We start from the raw sequence: 19226 nt of genomic DNA, 5'->3' as shown, positions 1-19226 counted from the left end.
AATGCATCCAAAACCATGTATAATAACAGTGTTTGACACTAAAGCAATGGACACATTTTCCATAAAGCATTGCACTTTGGGGAATTTTTGTCATTTGTGGTTGTGGCATTACATCAGTGTGGTGATTTAGTTTTTGTCAAATTAAAAAAACTGCTTTGCTAGAGTAGAAGATCTGTCTTTTAGGAAGACAAAAGGTTTAACGCACAATTTTGAAGAGATGTAGTATGTATGATGATGACCTGATTAACAATATCCAGAAAAGGGTCTTATGTCTTGGAGAAGGTTTGGAGGTTCATGAGTTCTGCCATGTACAGTAGAATTCAAATTCATTGATGAAATTAGGCAGGTCAGTTACCCACAACATCATACCAAGCAGGAATTTGCCTCTCTGAAGCAATTTAACAGGATGACTAATCAAACAGCTGTGGGGAACCACCAAAAGTGCATAATCTGTGCAGTGCTGTTGTATTGTCAAAATGCTTTTCATACAGTTTGTTTTTAACTTTTTCAGGGGTTTTTTTGTATTTCACCAACTTGAGCCATAAACAAAAATACCAAATCCTCAATGAATGAAACATTTTTTTAGACCCTTAAATGCCACGTTTGTAAACAAATCATATTTGCTGACACAGAACCCCCTCCCCCCAAGAATTTCAATATACTACATAAAAATTGGATTACTTATTTTTTGTTATTTTTGCAGCCTGCCATATGTCAAATGTTAAATGCTAAAATATGTCAATGCACATTTTTTACTCACTTCAGAGAAGGGTGTTAATGTAGTAATTTTCCATTGTTTACAATGTGCTGATTTTAGTGGCTCGGACAGAATTTTAAAAATCTTACAAAAATGAACAACTTTTGAATTCTGACCTTAAATGCAAATTGTGAAAAATAATATGACCTTTTATAACATGAAGTGCAAAGTGTGCTTAATATGTTCACCTGAATACAGGAAGGTTAAAATCATAATTGTGAAATTGGCAATGAAATGGGTAAATATTTCCCCAATCTTCTACAGCGAGATAACCCTAGTAATCTGAACAGGAGTAATGACTCAAGATCCACTAGAAATGAACAACACGTTTAATACATTTTACAAGAACTTATAGTCATTTGAAAAAGAACTAGTTCTAGAAGAAATAAAATCATTTTTAAATAATTTAGTAGCTACTATCTCAGCTTTCAAAAGAAATCACCAGAAGTGGCATTTCTTGATGCACCTCTGTCACCAGACAAACTCCATAAATCTCTCTTCCAAATGTCAAATAATAAATCACCCAGACCCACCCAGTGAGCATCATCTTATCACTGTTGGTATTACTTATGCACACAAACACGACCTATACACTTTGTGCTTAGAGTCAACTGCACTCTATTGCCACATTTATTATTTTATGTTAAAATGATTTTTCTTGCCCCCCCCTTTGCATCCTTTCTTATTTTCTTGCCTCTCACCTTTCTTTTTGCCATATGTAAAAATGTATTGCACATAGAGTATACTTTCTCACAATAAAAAAAGAACAAAAACCATGTACACAGTAGGGCTGCAACTAATGACTATTTCAATAGACGACTAGTCATTCACTACTGTAACAACTACTTGACTGGTCAAATTATGAACTGCAAAAAAAAAACAAAAAACTAAAGAAACAGTGGCTTTTATTTATATTCTTTGCAGCAATAATATATATTTTCTTTAACAAGAACATTTGGTGTGCAGCAATTAGAATGCATAAAGTTTAAACTAATATTTAGCACCAATAAAATACACTTTCTTCTCCTAAACAAAACTGCATTTTGTGTATAACAATCACAGTGCCTAACAAAATGTGTTAAGCAAACAATTAAATACTGAAGAATTGCAGTTAGCACTGAAATAAACATTTTTCTGTTAACAATAGTGTATTTTGTGTGTAACAATTACAATGCATAACATTACATTGTTGTGGGATACACACAATGACGTCCCAAACAACCCATCAACTACTAAAATAGTTTTTGGTTAATTTTGCCATTGACTACTTGTTGACAAGTCCACTAGTCGTTGTAGCCCTAGTACACAGCACCTCTCCCTGCTAAGTGTAGAAATTTCTAAATTACCATTTGACACAGGTTGTGTTTATTTTTCCATCTTAAATCCTCCTAAATCTGGATCATATTAAATTGCGTCCTTTTGTGAACGTACCCCACCCAGACAGGGAAAAAAGTGACATACGCCCAGTATTTCATTACTGCACCTTTCGCTTTGAATAGGACATACTGCTCATGCTAATGTCACTATTTATTTTTGAACAGAAAGATTTTTAGACTTGTATGCACGGTTACCTAAAAGAAGATGGTGACTTTTTTTAGTGCCTGTCAAAGCTATCCTGAGACTGATATCCACATGGTTTTACATTTTCATATAAATGCCCAAGAGGTTTTTTTAAATTTTAAATAGCAAGGAGATGAATTTACATGCAGATGATAAGCTCTATGCTGTCCGAATGAAATTGGCCAAAGAAGGTCTATCTTGAGCATTGCAAGGTTCTGACTTTTTGTAGACTGGTCTATCCTGTCTATTATAATATTATATTGCATTGTTTCCCTTGTCAGGTAAGAGCAAGGAAGCTGAGATCAAAAGGATTAACAAAGAGCTGGCCAACATACGCTCCAAGTTTAAGGGAGACAAGGCTCTGGATGGCTACAGCAAGAAGAAATATGTCTGCAAGCTGCTCTTCATCTTCCTCCTTGGCCATGACATTGACTTTGGACACATGGAAGCAGTCAACCTGCTGAGTTCCAACAAGTACACAGAAAAACAGATTGTAAGTTTTCCAGTTGGGTATGTAATTGTGTGTGCTGCGAGGTTTGTCTGCTCTTTGTCAGGAAACGCAATATTGAACTGAAATAATGACAAAACACCATGTATGAAGACTGGCAAATCCAAATGTTAGACAAAGGCTTTGGTAAGGGTTGGAAACATTATATGATCCAGACTATAGGTTTGGTTAAAGGTATAAAAACTGTCAATTAAATTTAGGTTTTTGATAAAATGTCTTTTGCATCTATCAGCTCCTCTATCAACAGTTTAGGTAGTAGGTTATCAATTGATGGATTGAATTGATGAATGCAGTGAAAGAATCACCATATGGGGTCAGGATAAGGATCTGCCACTGCTCTGCTAAAGCACACCAGAGCCAAGGTTTCTGACAGTCAGTGTTGACAGAACTGAAGAGCACTGACCAGTGTGTCATTAACCATGTACTGACTACAGTTACAAAACCCCTGGAACGTCACTCTCTGCGACAGCTATTAGACACAAGGGTTTTCATTGCTCTGACACAGTGAGCGTGGCTTTGCTGACAGTGAATATCAATAGGTTCACTAGTTCATGGGATGGTCCATGTCAATATCCAGTGTTTTTCTTTTTTTTTTCCAATTATTTCAGCAAATATGTCCTAGTTTCTCTTACAGTCTGTTTAACTGGAGAGACTGTAGGAGGCTGTAAACTGGAGAAAATGTTCTAATTTAAGAGAAAAAGTGGATAACGGGGACCATGTTTACTATTGTATAACACCCCCTAACAGTCCATGAATGTCTGGAAATCGAAGAACTGTTGCTGGAGTTTTTGGGAATGGACTGTTGTCTCGTTACTGTCTGACATAGGATTTAAACTGGTCAACAGTCTTAAGTCTATTTTTGGCCTTTTTAAAAATGTCATTATTTGCCAAATGGAACTGGTGACATGTCTGTGGTGTACCCCACCTGCGCCATTAGTAGCCATGATATGCTAACCCCTGGCCACCTTCTCAAGGATGATGTGGTTCAGAAAATAGAAAGACAAATGAATTTGCAAATGTTGAAAATGATGAAAGGTGCACATTTTAGGCAGGCCAGTTAAACACCAGGGCTCTTCCACTATAGAGCCATGCTGTTGTAGTAGTTGCAGTGTACTGTTTAACATTTTGTTGCAATGTGTCTGGATGGGAGAATGTTTTGTATGTACTGATGTTTCCTTTCCAGAAGCCCAGTCCTTAGGTACTGACGCACCCCCCTACCATCAGAGGTTCAGGCTTTTGAGCTGAGTGCTGATAATAGTCCCTCTCCTCTAGTCTTTAAGGACACAATGTCTAAGGTTTCCAAAAAGAATTTAAATTTTCAGTTTGTCTGAATCAAATCAAATTTAATTTAGATAACACCAAATCAAAGCAAAAGTTATCTCATGACACTTTACATATAGAGCAGGTCGAAACCAGACACTCAACCTCTCTCTCTCTGACCATGCAGAAGTTTTCCATTTTGCTTTAGTCCTTTTTAAATGACCTTTGATCCAGAGAGGATGACAGCATTCCTGGGTCATGTTCTTATATGGCTTCTACTAAATGATAAAGCTTCAACCTGCATTATTGGATGGTGTTGCAAAATGTATTCAGAGATAACAATTTCTGGAGGTTTTCCTGAGCCCATGTTGTGATTTCATTTATTTTAAATGCAGTTCTGCCTCAAGGACCTGAAGATCACAGGCGTCAAATATTGATTTTCAGTATTGTCCCTTGTGTGTAGAGATTCCTCTAGGTTCTCTGAGTCTTGTAACTGTATTTCAAGTATTGTCGATGATGAGATGTTTAAAATCTTCACAATACTTTGAGTAGTTTTTCTTGTTTGTTACGTAATTATACCCCCTCCTGGCATATAGATGTACCTGGAATTGTGTCCGTCTGTCTGAGATTTTTGTCCATCCCATTTCTCATCATCCTGTTCACCCAATGCCAAAGATTTATTGATTTTTTTTTAATTGATTTTTTTTTTTTTCAAAGTTTTGAGAAGTTCTTGAAAAGATTGAATGTTAAGACTCAAAATTAATCCCTGGGTATCCAGGGTATCGGTGAGCAGGAGGGGCAAAATGTTGTGCAACTGGGCGGGGGTATTAGTAAGATCTGCTTACTTTTTTGTTTGTTTGTAAACACAGTTTTACAGTTTGGTAAACCTCTGCTGCTGTCTAATACCTCTGCTTTCTAATTTTTTCTTCCATTCATTCCAAATATTTCTTATGGGGGGTTGAATATTGGTCACATTTATGAGTGCAAATTTTAGTTGGAACAGTATGGTGTTTTTCATAGGAACTTCAGAATACCTTCATCTGTCAAAAATAAAGGCAACTTTTGCTTTTCTCACTCTGTGTAAATGTTACCATCATGCTACTGTTACTGTTACTTGAGTTAATGTTACTTATCTAAAACAAAAACTGAACATTACTAAAATGCACACATGTATAAAATGCATCCTTCTTTTTCCACTTTTTTTCCAGGGCTACTTGTTTATCTCAGTGCTGGTAAACAGTAACAGTGAGCTCATCCGTCTGATCAATAATGCTATTAAGAATGACCTGTCCAGCCGCAACCCCACCTTTATGTGCCTGGCACTGCACTGCATTGCCAATGTTGGTAGCCGTGAAATGGCTGAGGCATTTGCTAGTGAGATCCCTCGGATCCTGGTCGCTGGGTGAGTTGTCCATCCTACACTATGGAGCTGTGGAAATAGACTTCGATCATTTGACTTGTGTTAATGTTAATATGTGATGAATTGCAGTGATACAATGGACAGTGTGAAACAGTCTGCTGCCTTGTGTCTGCTGCGGCTCTATAAGACCTCCCCTGACTTGGTGCTGATGGGTGAGTGGACGTCCCGCGTGGTGCACCTGCTCAATGACCAGCACATGGTGAGGGCACAACTCATACCTTCACATGATGAAGCCTTGTTGTTTTTGTGTGCATACTGTATCAGAAAAGTTTCTCTCAGACAGATGCATTGTATAGCCACCACAAAGGTTTGAAGTGTCACACTCTGAACCCTTATTGTTAGGGATTCACAGAGATATTGGCCCTGCTGCCTGCCCTCAGTCTGTCAATCACCACATGAGTTGGCATTTACCAAAGACACAGACCAGTGTTTATCTGTTGTGTTTTATTTAATGTTAAAAAGCAAAACATTTTCCACCACTTGTTGCACTATTTGTGTTTGTTCATTTATTGAGCACTAATATATTTGTGTGAACAGCCCTTATGTGAAAATGGAATGATCAGAACGACTACGCTCAAAACTGGAGTTAGGAATGTCCAACAAATATGGCAGATTTAGAACGAAGTTAACATATGCTCTCAGTTCTAGAATGCCTACCAGTTTAGCAAGAAATGATAAAAAGATACTATAAAAAATGTCAAAAACTATCCTATGTCCCAGTGTTCCTATAAAAATTGTTTTCTAATTCTTTCTTAAATTTTAGATCTGGATCAGGACCATCTTGTAGGATAACTGAGACATGGGACAGACCTACCTTGTATAAAATATTAAATTCAAAATGTGCAGTATTTTTTTAAGGTCCAGATGCAGACAGTCATACATTGCCTACAAAAAGTATTCCCCTTTGCTTTCATAAATAGAGTCGTGGTCAAAATAATTTTCAATTTTCAAAGAACTCTCCACTGTAGGAAGGGAGTACATAACAATAGTTATTTTAAATCAACCAGTCAAGTCTGCATCAAGAATGTTAAGAATTTCCTATAGCCACTATTGTCATTACACAGGTTGTACAAGGAAATTGCAGGTGGTGCCAGCAACAGTGCACTATACGTGTTTTCCCCTGTAAGTCGCTTTGGAAAAAAGCATCTGCCAAATGCATAAACATAAACATAAACATAATATACAACGCAATAAAATACAGATATATGGGTGCTTCTATGAAACTGGGTACATTTTGGTATCTGGCACTTTACCAGCTTTTTTAAACCCCCCCAAAACAAGAGAAATGTAGACATATTTCCCCCCAAGATGTACCTAATGATGACATCAAATAAATGCAAAAAAATTATACTCTTGCTCTGAGCCATCCCAAAATTAATGAATTTTTAATAAAATATTGGGGCCAAAAATAGGACCAAAATAGGGATAGTAAAGCTGCCTAGGTGTCAGTGCATTTGATCTTGAAAACATTGCTTTAAATGATCTTATATAGCACTATAAATAAAGGCACTGTGTTAAATTTGATGATCCTAGTGGTTTTTCTAATCCAGACATGTGGGTTTTTCATGAATCAGCAATCTCATTCTAGGTTTTGTGTGTAACCCATCGTGTCCACTTGTGTTACATGGAGAACCTGCCCATTTAAGCACATATAAATCATGAATGATTTTGCAACAGCGGTCAGTTTTGTGAAACACTCTGCATTGCATAATTAGTTCAATTTCCAAAATGTACCTGTGAGAGAATAAAGAGATATTCCAGAAAATATTAGCACGTAATTTTCGTGTCCTTCTTACTGTGTTACATGCAGATTTTTGTATTAAATATAATGTAAAATGATATAGAAGTGTTTTTTATTTGAAAAATTGTTTCTCTTTTATCTCAGTAAGTATTTATTTTTAAAATAGACCCAAAGTGCTTCCAAAGTTGCTTGCATAACATTAGTCTACATCTGGTTTGAATTTTTAGCCCCTCTGTCCTGTTTTTAGGACTAGTTTCATAGAAGCACCCATATATTAGAAAATATAATGGTGTGCAATAGAAATATGTGCAAAATAGAGATGTATAACATGGTAAAAACCTTGTGTACCACCTGTGTAATGACAACAAACCCTATTGTATTCTATTGTATTCCTGTACTATTTCCTGTTATCACTACTGAACCCTCTTTTCAGGCTTCCGTTGCTGCATTTACAATTGTATTAATATTGTATCATGAAAATACATTCACTTTGTGTATATGTTTGAGTTGATTAAACAAATTTTATGGTAAGTACATACAGTATCTGCAAAAAAATAAATGATCTTTTTTTGTTGTTGTTGGATTAGGGTGTAGTGACAGCAGCCATCTCTCTCATCACCTGTCTGAGCATGAAGAATCCAGATGAGTTTAAGACCTGTGTTTCTCTGGCAGTCTCCCGACTCAGCCGCGTGAGTTAACTTTTCTACATTAGAGCATTTTCAACCAATGCAAACCGTTAGTGTAATCTAGTCGTACATTGACACCGCACCTTCCTCTCATTTTTAAATTGTTGTCGTTCACCCGGCTTTGTGATCAAATTGTTTGAGGAGTTACAGCAAGTTGCCTGTTTTCATAAAGAATCTAAGAGAAGAAAATTGGTTGCAATATTATTTTTGATATGTTTATGCTTGAGGACTGACCAATAAAACAGTTTTAACCTTTACTTAAAATGGTCCATATATTTAGATGGTTTATAACATGGAAATGGCTATAGATATCAATATAGTTATTACTGAGCACTGATAAGAAGTCATATATGAACTCTCATTTGGATCCATGACCTTTGACCGTGAAGGGTCAAACTCAAGGTCAGAAGTGTCTAGATTTGAGATAGTTTGATATTTGAATTGTTTTCTTTTGTTGTTGTTGTTTTGTTTTTTTTTTTTATATATTTTTGAAATATTAAAAAGTTGCCATCCATATTTGGATGGATTTTAACATGGAAATGGTTAGAGATATCAATGTAGTTCCTATCGATCACTGATAGGAAGTCATATATGGACTTTCATTTAATTTGTTGAGTTATCGTCCAGTGAAAGTACCACCCACTTCTACTGGGAGATTGATCTCTTACATCAACACCACAGGACTCTAACATAGAGACAGAACCTGACAAGCTCACAAATTCAACTTGGTATTGATTCATGACAGAACATGCCGGTGAGATACAGGCCAATGGTCCTATGTTATCAGTATTTATTATAATATTATCCTCTGTATTTTTTTTTTTTTTTTTTGTGGATATCAGATGTTATGACAGAAATAGAGAAAACCGAGGTGTTGACCTTTTTTTAAGCAAAGATATCATTAATTGAACTTAAAAACAAGTGTCACCAACGACTGTTATTTGTGAAACTCCGTGGGTTTTACTGGTGAATCATTGCTGTAGAAGATGACAGTGTTTCCACGTTCACTACGGAGCCTCTGAACATCCAAATGGGTCATATCTGATGACCATGAAATGATGACAAACTGCATTTTACACCAATTATTTGCATGTATTGATAGGATTAGTGGATCGACAGGTATTGGACATTTTAGATCAGTAGATGCATTTGGTCACCAGTGGATGTTTGGGTCTTCATGGGTTAATAGGAACCATTATAAACTGATCAGCCCTCCCTCTTCAGGCCCCTTGCTCCTATTGCTGTTTTTACATAGCATATTCTTTGGAGTCAGGATGTTCAGATGGAACTGTCAGCTTGTCAAAAGTTGCCTGACTTTTGCAACAGACATTTGCTTTGTACAAGATGGAAAGGGTACATCTATGTAAACTTGTAATTCATAAGCTCATAATAAATTGACAAATGGCACTTTGATCCACATCGTATTCCCTGTCTTTGGTGGGAGTGGGAGTTTTTAGTCCCTATTTAAAAGACCAGAATACAAACCGAACTGACCAGTTTGTGAGGAAAAACAAAATGATCCCTCTGTTGCTTTTGCAGATTGTGTCTTCAGCCTCCACTGACCTGCAGGATTACACCTACTACTTTGTCCCCGCACCATGGCTCTCCTGCAAGTTGCTGCGTTTGTTGCAGTGCTACCCTCCGCCAGAAGATGGTGCGGTCAAGGGGCGTCTGGTAGAATGTCTTGAGACCATTCTCAATAAGGCCCAGGAGCCACCAAAATCTAAGAAGGTCCAGCATTCCAATGCCAAGAATGCTATCCTTTTTGAGGCTATCTCACTTATCATCCACTATGACAGGTGAGCATCACGGCATTACATGAGACACAAAATACTTGTGATTGGTTATAGATTGTTAAATTTAGGTTGATAGAGTAAGGTTTAGGCAATAAGGCAAATGTAGGTAGATAGATATTTTTATTTCAAACATCCTCAACTTTCACAATACTTGCATAGCACTTTTACATTTTCTTCTCTTCCCAACTTATGTTTCCATTACACCCAACTCAAATGAATTTGTTTAAATAAAGAACAGAACAGCACGAAACAATACAGATCTATTTCTTTCTTTACTATTGCCATTATCATCCTGGATTAAACTGCTTTTCATCATTCTTATATTTATTTACAAATTTTATTTTATATATTCATTTAAACTGATTTATGTTTATGTAAATGATGTCCTATTAGTTTGACCAAATACAAATGAAAATTCTGTTCCTCTTCATAGTGAGCCCAACCTGCTGGTACGAGCCTGTAATCAGCTGGGTCAGTTCCTGCAGCACAGGGAGACTAATCTGCGTTACCTGGCCCTGGAGAGTATGTGCACGTTGGCCAGCTCTGAGTTTTCCCATGAAGCTGTCAAGACACACATAGAGACAGTCATCAATGCCCTCAAGGTGGGACCTCACACCTGCACTTGTGTTTGATAGTATTGCATCAGTTTTCAATACAGTGTGGAATTCCCTATGAAATATGAATAGATTTAATTTTTATTAATTGCAGATTAAAATAAAGGAATCTACATATACAAAAAGGCTCAACTTTAAAGTGTGGGAGACTTTCATGACCAATTTTTCATCAAATCTGTAAAACCTCAGTCGTAGCCTAAGTATCACAAATCTGTAAGTCTTTCTTTGATTACCCACCTGAATGTTTTGCATTACGGAGAACAATTTCGAAGTGCCATCCACCATAAACAAACCATATGTTCGCAAACAGAGTCGGGAGGTAACTCGGGCATCTTTGGAATTTTGTTGCGACATGCATTGTGGGAAGCGAAGGCTCGCGCCACTGCCTGACAGCAGCAGCGGGTTAGGGTTTACTTAAATGACTGGGGTTTTACAGATTTGATGAAAAATTGGTCACAAAAATCTCCCGCACCTTTAACTTAGTTTTAACTGTCAACTCCTGCATGTAAAGTGCATAGTGACACTTGACTTAGAGATAGACCAATATATTAGCTGAACGATTTATGTAGATATCAGCCATCAGCTGACCAAATTTTTAAAAATCGGCATCAGCCTTAGAAAAACCCATATTGGTGGACCTCTACTTGCCTCCTTTTACAAACCAAATTCAGATTTATTAAGCAAAATTAGCACTTTACAGAGTATACATTAACCAGAAAACCAGTAAAATATTAGAGGGAATCAAAGACCATTTGTATGTTAAAGTGCTGCTGCTGCTGAAAAATATAAGATCGACAAAAGACTAATGTCCAGACTTTTTTTCTTCTTCTCTCTACTGTTAATAATCAGTTAATGGCCAGATATTGAAAGTTAAGTTGTTCTTATAAAAAGATGCAAAAGAATTGGCAAAGAAGAAATTTTCTGACACTTTTATTGCAAAAACAAAGAAGTCTAGGCAGTCTGTTATAATGGTAGTCCTTATAGTTGGGGTGTCAAACTCATTTTAGTTCAGGGGCCACGTACAACCCAACATGATCCTTAGTGGGCGGGTCCATATACCAACGTAATAACCTATAAATAATAATTCTATGCAAATTTTTCACTTTATTTTAGTGAAAAAAGAAAAATTACATTATGAAAATGTGGATAACCTTAAAAACAATGTTCAACCTGAAATTTCTGAAGAAAAATAAGTTTAATTTAAACTACATTATGTCTCAGTTTATCATTTGTACATGTACATTTCAATTTACAGATCACAGTGGATCTACAAATACACAAAACATTTAGAAACAGGCAGAATATTGTTAAAATTGCACATACTTCTCTTAAAAAGAGAAATTTTAAGTTGAAATTTCAGGTTGTTTATATTTGTTCAGGTTATTCACATTTTATTGTGAAAGAATAGTTTGTAAATGTTTTCATTGTGTAATTTTACTTTGTTCACCTTAGTCCAAGAAGAAAATGAGGTTATCATTATTAACACAAGTTGTCATTATTATCAATCAGTCAATCAATCAATCTTTATTTATATAACACTTTTCATACAGTGAGGATGTAGCACATAGTGCTTTACATATAAGTTTGAAAATCAGTACCCCCCCCCCCCCCACACACACACACACACACACACACACACACACAAACAAGCACACATACTCTTAAAAAGACTGGCTGAGCACAAGCACAAGAGGACCTAAAAGAGGACTTATGTCATTATTTCACTAGAGATCACATTGGTCCATATGTGGCCCCTGAACTAAAATGATTTTGACACCTTTGACACTTCATATCATCAGTGTAATTTTTGCACTTTACAAATTCTTCCCACTGACCAGATTTGACCCTTTGACAGGCTGCTTTTGGCCCATGGGCCGTATGTTTGACACCCCTGCCTTATAGGGTTTAATGAGCTAATAAATGTAAAATATATGAAAGTTTCACTGTGTGAATTAATTTAGTGAAATAAATTACCTTTTTGGGTGACATTCAAATGTTTTAGATGCATATGTACCCTGCAAACATCATCTATGTTTGTCTCTGTGTGTCTGCAGACTGAGAGGGATGTGAGTGTTCGACAGAGGGCTGCCGACCTCCTTTACGCCATGTGCGACCGCAGCAATGCTAAGCAGATTGTAGCCGAGATGCTCAGCTACCTTGAGACGGCGGACTACTCCATCAGAGAGGAAATGGTGAGGGTGGATGAGCGTATTACAAGAATGTTTCCAACGCTATGATTTTACCCCGCCCCTCGAAAGGGAGACAAGGGCTATTGTTTTTGGTTTGGTTGGTTTGTTTGTTTGTTAACATTTTAGCAGCAAAACTATTGGTTGAATTCATACCAAATTGAGTTTATAGATTGCCAGCGACCCAGAATAGATGTCATTACATTTTGGGAAAGGTAGGTTAAAGTTAAACATTTTTATGATATTTTAAAATCTTCCATTTACTTATAGTGGGTGAAATATGTACGAGGGGCGGGGTTTGTTGTGCCTGGCACCACTTGTTGATATATGTCTTTATGCGTTACTATAGAATCATTTTTAACAGATTTTTCAAGTCAGATTGATTTGATTTTCGCTATGTTGAATTTCCAGTGGAGATCCTGTCAACATATTATTTTTGTGCACAACAGATAGAGGAAGTTCAGGAGTGTGTAGGATTATATTATCTGGCTACACTTATGATTTCAGAAGAATAAAAAGGAGACAAAGACAACAATAACTGAGACAGTAGACGGAACAATAAGAGAAGTTAGTGGCAAGATGTATGTAAACCCCTTTCAATTTCCTAGTTTTCTGCATGAATTGGTCTTAAAATGTGATCTGATCTGGATCTAAGTGACCAGTATAAACAAGCACAGTGTTCTTAACCTAATACTACACAGGCAGTTATCATTTTCATGTGTTTATTGAAGACAACTGTCAAACGTTCATAGTACTGCTGGAAAAGTTAACCCTTGGATTTAATAGCTGGTTGAACCTCCTTTGGCAGCAATAGCCTCAACTGCAACAAAAGAGTGGCATTCTTTTCCTGCAGCCCATGGAGAGAGAGAAAACAAACTTTTCTGTTCTTGCAGTGTATGTACAGGTTAATACAATTAATACAGGAATTAAACAATTGATTAAATACTGAGTGAAAAATATAGATCAGCCTGACATATAGCCCTTTATATGAATGCACATATCCCGGGAAAGCCACGGTTTCAACAGTAACCGAAACAGTAATAAAATAATATTACTGTGGTTTATTTCCTTTCTACTTGGAGTCTTATATGGCACTGCAATTAAACTTGTTATTGACTTGGATTTATTAGAAAACTAGGTCAGGGGTTTGAATCATCTCTGCTGTTAGCGTTATGAGATTAGCTGTAGGTCATCACTTACATTATGTCATATTACTACATACTACATTAAATATAATCATAATTAATGTGACAGGTCTGAGAAGAAACAAAACAGATTCAGATGATCTACAGGGACTTGATGCTGTTGTTTGATCACATTACATCCAGTTATTAGGATGTTTATATGAAGTTAAATAAATACAGCCAGTGATAGTGCTGCACAGACAGCTCCTAAGAGCAGTCATGCCTGATTTATTTTCTGACATTCCTTATTAATAATTCACCAAATACATTAAATATATCCTGATTTCTTCTTCATTCAGGTGTTGAAAGTGGCCATCTTGGCAGAGAAGTATGCGGTGGATTACTCCTGGTATGTGGACACCATTCTGAACCTGATTCGGATCGCTGGGGACTACGTCAGTGAGGAGGTGTGGTATCGCGTCATTCAGATCGTCATCAACCGAGACGATGTGCAGGGCTACGCTGCCAAGACTGTCTTTGAGGTACTACACATTAAAAATACGCAGATTCAATTATGATTGTATAATGCATATCCACATACACAAAAAGAAGCAGAAGAGCCTAAAGTAAAGGGGCTGGCCAAGCGGTAACAGATGGACAGCCTTACTACATTTTTGTTTGGCCTTTCACAACCATTTATGGTAGAAAGGTGAATGATACCTCATTTTGCAGGGAATAATGAGCACTTTTAGATGTGTGATTGAAAAAAATGTTTTAACCTAATTTTCTGGCTTAAAAATCGTAACAACCACTTGGTAACGGATGGAGACAAAATTAATGTCTGTTTTTGACCACTTTATAAAACCTGCCTTAAAGTGTGGTTCCAATTTTCATAAAGCTGTAAAATCTTTACTGTTGGTCCTCTAGGGCGTCTATTTTGCAAAATAGTAAATAGTTTGTACTTTTTCAATATATTAGGGCATAAAATAGCAAGAGTTTTTTGGTAACAGATGGGCAAAGAAGAATAATTACAAGTTTCAATTGTTTATTCAGCATTTTTATTAGTATATACATCGTATATATAATATCTACAAAGTCAAATACTTTACTAAACTAATTAAATACATTTTAAGATATATTTATCTCAGTTTAGTAGATATTTGTTACCACTGTAAAAAGAGTAGTAAAAACCTTTTTTAAATTGACCTTATAGCTTATCATAAGTTTAATATAGGTCCAATAGAAGCGGATCAAAGTTATGCTTTGAATTGTACTGATGGACAAAGAATGCAAAAATGAAATTTATGCTGAATATAATGCCATCTAAGTAGTTTTAAAAGATTTTTCTAAAAATCAAACTTGTGCTGGACACTAGAAGTAATGTACTTTAGAAATGTATGTCTTCAAAAGGTGATTTTAAATGTATTTTTTGATCTAGATGTTAACCTTCCCTTGGCCAGCCCCTAAAGTAATTTAGCTCTCACTACATATAGTAATAGAGAACTCTGTCATGAATCCAGGCACAAACAAAAGCCAGACTCACAACCAACAGCCTTTGAACCACAAGAGCTGCAGCAGCAATGGAGAAATCAATCCAACTCAATGAAATATAATGAATAGGAACTTTACTGTTTGTTTTGTATTTAACTAATTATCTTTCATAATATCATATAACATCCAACATTTAGCTTTACAATAAAACTGGCTCCTCAACAACCACCAGACCAACCCTGTGGGATTCATAATGCTGATCTTTTGTAAATGTTATCTAAAATTTTTATGAAAACAAGACTGACAGCAGGAGTTATGAAGCTATGGTGTTATGTGTGTCTGTGTTGAATGATCTGAAAGTCATGTTCATATGTAAGATATGGGCAAACAGCAGTTGTGCTCGACATCACAACAGAGTGCAAAAGCCGGCTGTACAGAGAATGTACATCTTGACGTTTACTGTTGTTCTTATTTGTAATTTTAGCAGAATGGAATTTTGTTTACACTTTGCCGGCTGATGTCAGCCAGTGCTCATCAATTAAATCATATTTCCTTCATCACTGCAATGTGAACTTATAAACGCACTGCAAAAGACATTCATTGCAATTAATAAGAAGAATCAGTTGATGTTTGTATATCTATCCAAGGCAAAATGGTAGCGATGAAAATGACAAAAAAAAAACAGGAATAAATCTCAAAGATCGACCAGTAAGTTGCATCACTGCCCTGATCCACCTGTCGGTCCCCCACTCCATCCATCCCTCGCTCATGAATACATCCCAGAGATACGCCCCACAGACTCCTCTACTTGGGGCAGCAACTCATCCCAAACCCAGAGGGGGCACTCTACCCTTTTCTGCCTGAGAACTATGTCCTCAGACTTGGAGGTGCTGGAGTTCATCCCAGCTGTGTCGTGCCAGACCCTTCACACTTGGCTGCAAACTGCCAAAGTGCAAGCTAGAGGTCATAGTTTGATAAAGTTCTCCTGAGCCACCTGATGGTTTGCCACGATCTCTTCTAGGCTCTCTGATAGTCATGCTCCATGGCTCTACCTAACTTCCCCCATGCCTGTTTTTGTCACAGTCATGATTCGCTTGGCCTGTTTTTATGCTACTTTATTTGAAAAAGGGGCAGTTGGAATATATCTTAAATGCTGCTGATACTGGGAGAAACTAAAGTTTAATCTTTGTGTCCTTCAGGCCTTGCAAGCCCCTGCCTGCCATGAGAACATGGTAAAGGTCGGAGGTTATATTCTGGGAGAGTTTGGGAACCTTATTGCTGGTGACCCACGCTCCAGGTAAGATGACTTTTTGATATTTATGTTGCCTTCAACTGCTATCAGGAAGATGGTCCTTTCCACTTGTGAGTTTGAAATTACAAGTGCGTTTCGTTCAAGTACTTTTGTTGTCGTAGCAAAATGAAAAATGGCTGACACAGTTTTTACCGTGACCTGCTACTTGGATAAAACAGATAAGTGTTAGTGTTAATTCATCTGCTACAGTATTTTTTCAGCTATAAATGTGCAGGATTTTCAGCTAACAGTAGCAGAACATTAATGAAAGCATTGCTTATCATTCACGATGAGTCCTTCATTGCTCTCGTATCAAAATCTTTTCCCAGTTCTCCAGTAGAAAATATGTTCATGTGCAATTTTTGAGTTTGTAACTAGCATTTTCCATAATTCCTATAGCACGTGAAGGCAAGATTAGACATTAATTATGCAACTGAAATGATAAATAGTAATTTTTTTGTCTGTCATCCAGTCCTCTGGTCCAGTTCAACCTTCTCCACTCCAAATTCCACTTGTGCTCTGTGCCGACACGTGCCCTGCTGCTGTCGGCCTACATCAAGTTTATCAACCTGTTCCCAGAGACCAAGGCTACCATTCAAGAGGTGCTGCGCTGCGACAGCCAGATCCGCAACTCAGATGTTGAGCTGCAGCAGCGTGCTGTCGAGTATCTGAAGCTTTCTTCCATTGCTAGCACCGATGTCCTGGTTAGTTCAAATAACCCTGTTTTAGTTGCTCTGTCCAAGCTGATTTGTACTATATGTGCACTCATACATTTAGGACACGCTTTTTTCTTAAAAAAAAAAAAAAAAAAAAAAAAAGGACCTAAAATATGAGTAAATGATTTTTTTTCCCCTCAGGCCACTGTTCTTGAGGAGATGCCTCCATTCCCAGAGAGGGAGTCATCAATTCTTGCCAAGCTGAAGAAGAAGAAGGGCCCTGGTGCTGTGTCTGTGACAGAGCTGGAGGACAGCAAAAGAGAGGGTGGAGAACTAAATGGGGGAGGTGACCGGGGGTCAGACACGGCAGCCATGGCTGCCTCTAATGCTGTAAGCAAACTCTGTGTTTATTTTAAAACAAGAAATCCTGGAATTCTGGTTTTCTTGCTTTTGTATTAAAAAGCATAACAAGTGCAGTTAGTTTAATTCTTTCTTGTTTTCTAGTCCACCCCATCACCATCAGCAGACCTATTGGGGATCCGTTCTGCTGCTCCTATTGGTGCTGCTCCAGCCAGTGCTGGTAGCCTACTGGTGGATGTCTTCTCTGAGGCGGGGCCTGCTGCACCATCTGCTGCCGTGAGCGATGACGGCTTCCTGAGGTGAGACGTTGTTTCAGTATAAAGCTAGTCATCTATTTCAGACTGTACAACACAACAGCGTGTCCCATCTGTACTGTCTGACATACTGCTATTCTATTTCTTATGTAAATGTGTATATAACCTATCGAGTTCTATTACTCGTATTATTTTTTGTAGGATGTGTTTTTTTTGTTTTTTTTTTATAATACCTTATGCATGCACATTTTCTTGCACATTCCTGTTGTTGCCTTGACCAGGGAATTTCCCTGTTGTGGGATCAATCAAGTTTCATCTACCTAGTTACCTATCTATCTTTTGATACTAATATTTATACACAACTCGGGGCAAAGTCCAGCATGGGTTGCTGAAACAACATTCTTCTGATACAGAGTATCTCAGGCTTTATTAAACAGATGATTTCTCAAACTGATTCCTCTTCTTTGTGGGCATTGGTATTAAAAGCCATGCGTTGATCACTAATGGCAAGACAAGGCCAGCGATGTGACACTGCTTTTGACCAGTTGAACCAAAAGGGCAGCCTCTGCTGTACTACCCCCTTAGTGTTGACACAGTTATACTGGACTGGCTTAGACTGGTTTTAATTTAAAAGGACATCATCAACATGCTGTGTTTTTTGTCTTAAAAAGAGTTAATGTAATTAATTGTTTCTGTGCTGTTCTCCTGTTGTGCAGCTATAGCTGTGACATGTCAGTGTTTCTTGTCATTCTGTTTGCTGTTTTTCTTTGCTCTATCTTTGTCTTATCTGGACCTGTCAGCCTGGATGCATTCACTTTAATTCTGAGAGTAAGATGTTTAAAAAGTGAAGGATTGATACCAGGAACATTGACAACCTTTAGACAGCAGATACATGTATTTCGCATGGTCTTGTGAATTTGGAACATTCCGTATCAGACTGGAAGCACTGACTGTTAACAACGCAGATCCAGGCCCATCTGATTTCCCCAAAATTTGCCATTTTGTTGGCACCCATGTTCTTCTTAGTTTAGAGCAGGAGTGGGCAACCTGTGGCTCCCAGGCCACATTTGGCTCAAGGGCCCTTTCAAGTGGCTCCATGTGGTTTTGTGAAAAAACATATGGAAATGAACAACACACTATTTTTTAAACACATTTTGCTATTTTTGTTGCCACCATAAAGTCTTTCTGATGTTGTGCAGTTGCTAAAGTGTAGACCACTCCAAATGAATCAAAAAGTAGTAGTAGTAGTAAAACTAGAACACTTTTTTATTTCATGACACTGGAGGTATTCATCTGTTTACTCCAGTATTCATCTGTTTACTCCATTGCAAAGAAAGCCTTCACTTACTAGTCGATTTTTTTTCTGCACAACTCGATAATGACGAATTTCACAGTTTTCTTTAGTGTATTTCTGAAAATGCTTTGTAGTTCTGTAAATGCACAGAAACTTTGATTTATTCTTAACTTGTTCCATAACTAATCCTAAAGGGCACTTACAACTTTGAGGTATAATACATAAGGA

At 37.2% G+C, this 19226-nt stretch overlaps 1 protein-coding gene across 6 annotated transcripts in view; it reads left to right on the top strand.

Moving 5' to 3' along the window:
• ap2a1 (adaptor related protein complex 2 subunit alpha 1) overlaps positions 1 to 19226 on the top strand; it is a 35336-nt gene that overhangs the window by 2769 nt on the left and 13341 nt on the right. For all 6 annotated transcript variants that reach the window (XM_030141519.1, XM_030141517.1, XM_030141515.1 and 3 more), the window contains exons 2-13: positions 2599 to 2810; positions 5294 to 5487; positions 5575 to 5704; positions 7834 to 7935; positions 9472 to 9731; positions 10162 to 10330; positions 12397 to 12534; positions 14012 to 14194; positions 16343 to 16440; positions 16907 to 17138; positions 17292 to 17480; positions 17595 to 17749. In XM_030141519.1, coding sequence (XP_029997379.1) covers positions 2599 to 2810; positions 5294 to 5487; positions 5575 to 5704; positions 7834 to 7935; positions 9472 to 9731; positions 10162 to 10330; positions 12397 to 12534; positions 14012 to 14194; positions 16343 to 16440; positions 16907 to 17138; positions 17292 to 17480; positions 17595 to 17749 — 2062 coding nt within the window. The remainder of the gene's footprint in view (positions 1 to 2598; positions 2811 to 5293; positions 5488 to 5574; positions 5705 to 7833; positions 7936 to 9471; positions 9732 to 10161; positions 10331 to 12396; positions 12535 to 14011; positions 14195 to 16342; positions 16441 to 16906; positions 17139 to 17291; positions 17481 to 17594; positions 17750 to 19226) is intronic.

This window comes from Sphaeramia orbicularis, chromosome 8 (genome assembly GCF_902148855.1).
Source record: "Sphaeramia orbicularis chromosome 8, fSphaOr1.1, whole genome shotgun sequence".
In the NCBI taxonomy this organism is placed as follows: domain Eukaryota; kingdom Metazoa; phylum Chordata; class Actinopteri; order Kurtiformes; family Apogonidae; genus Sphaeramia; species Sphaeramia orbicularis.
Note: the sequence above shows the minus strand (reverse complement) of the source record. Positions and strands in the feature narration are given on the sequence as shown.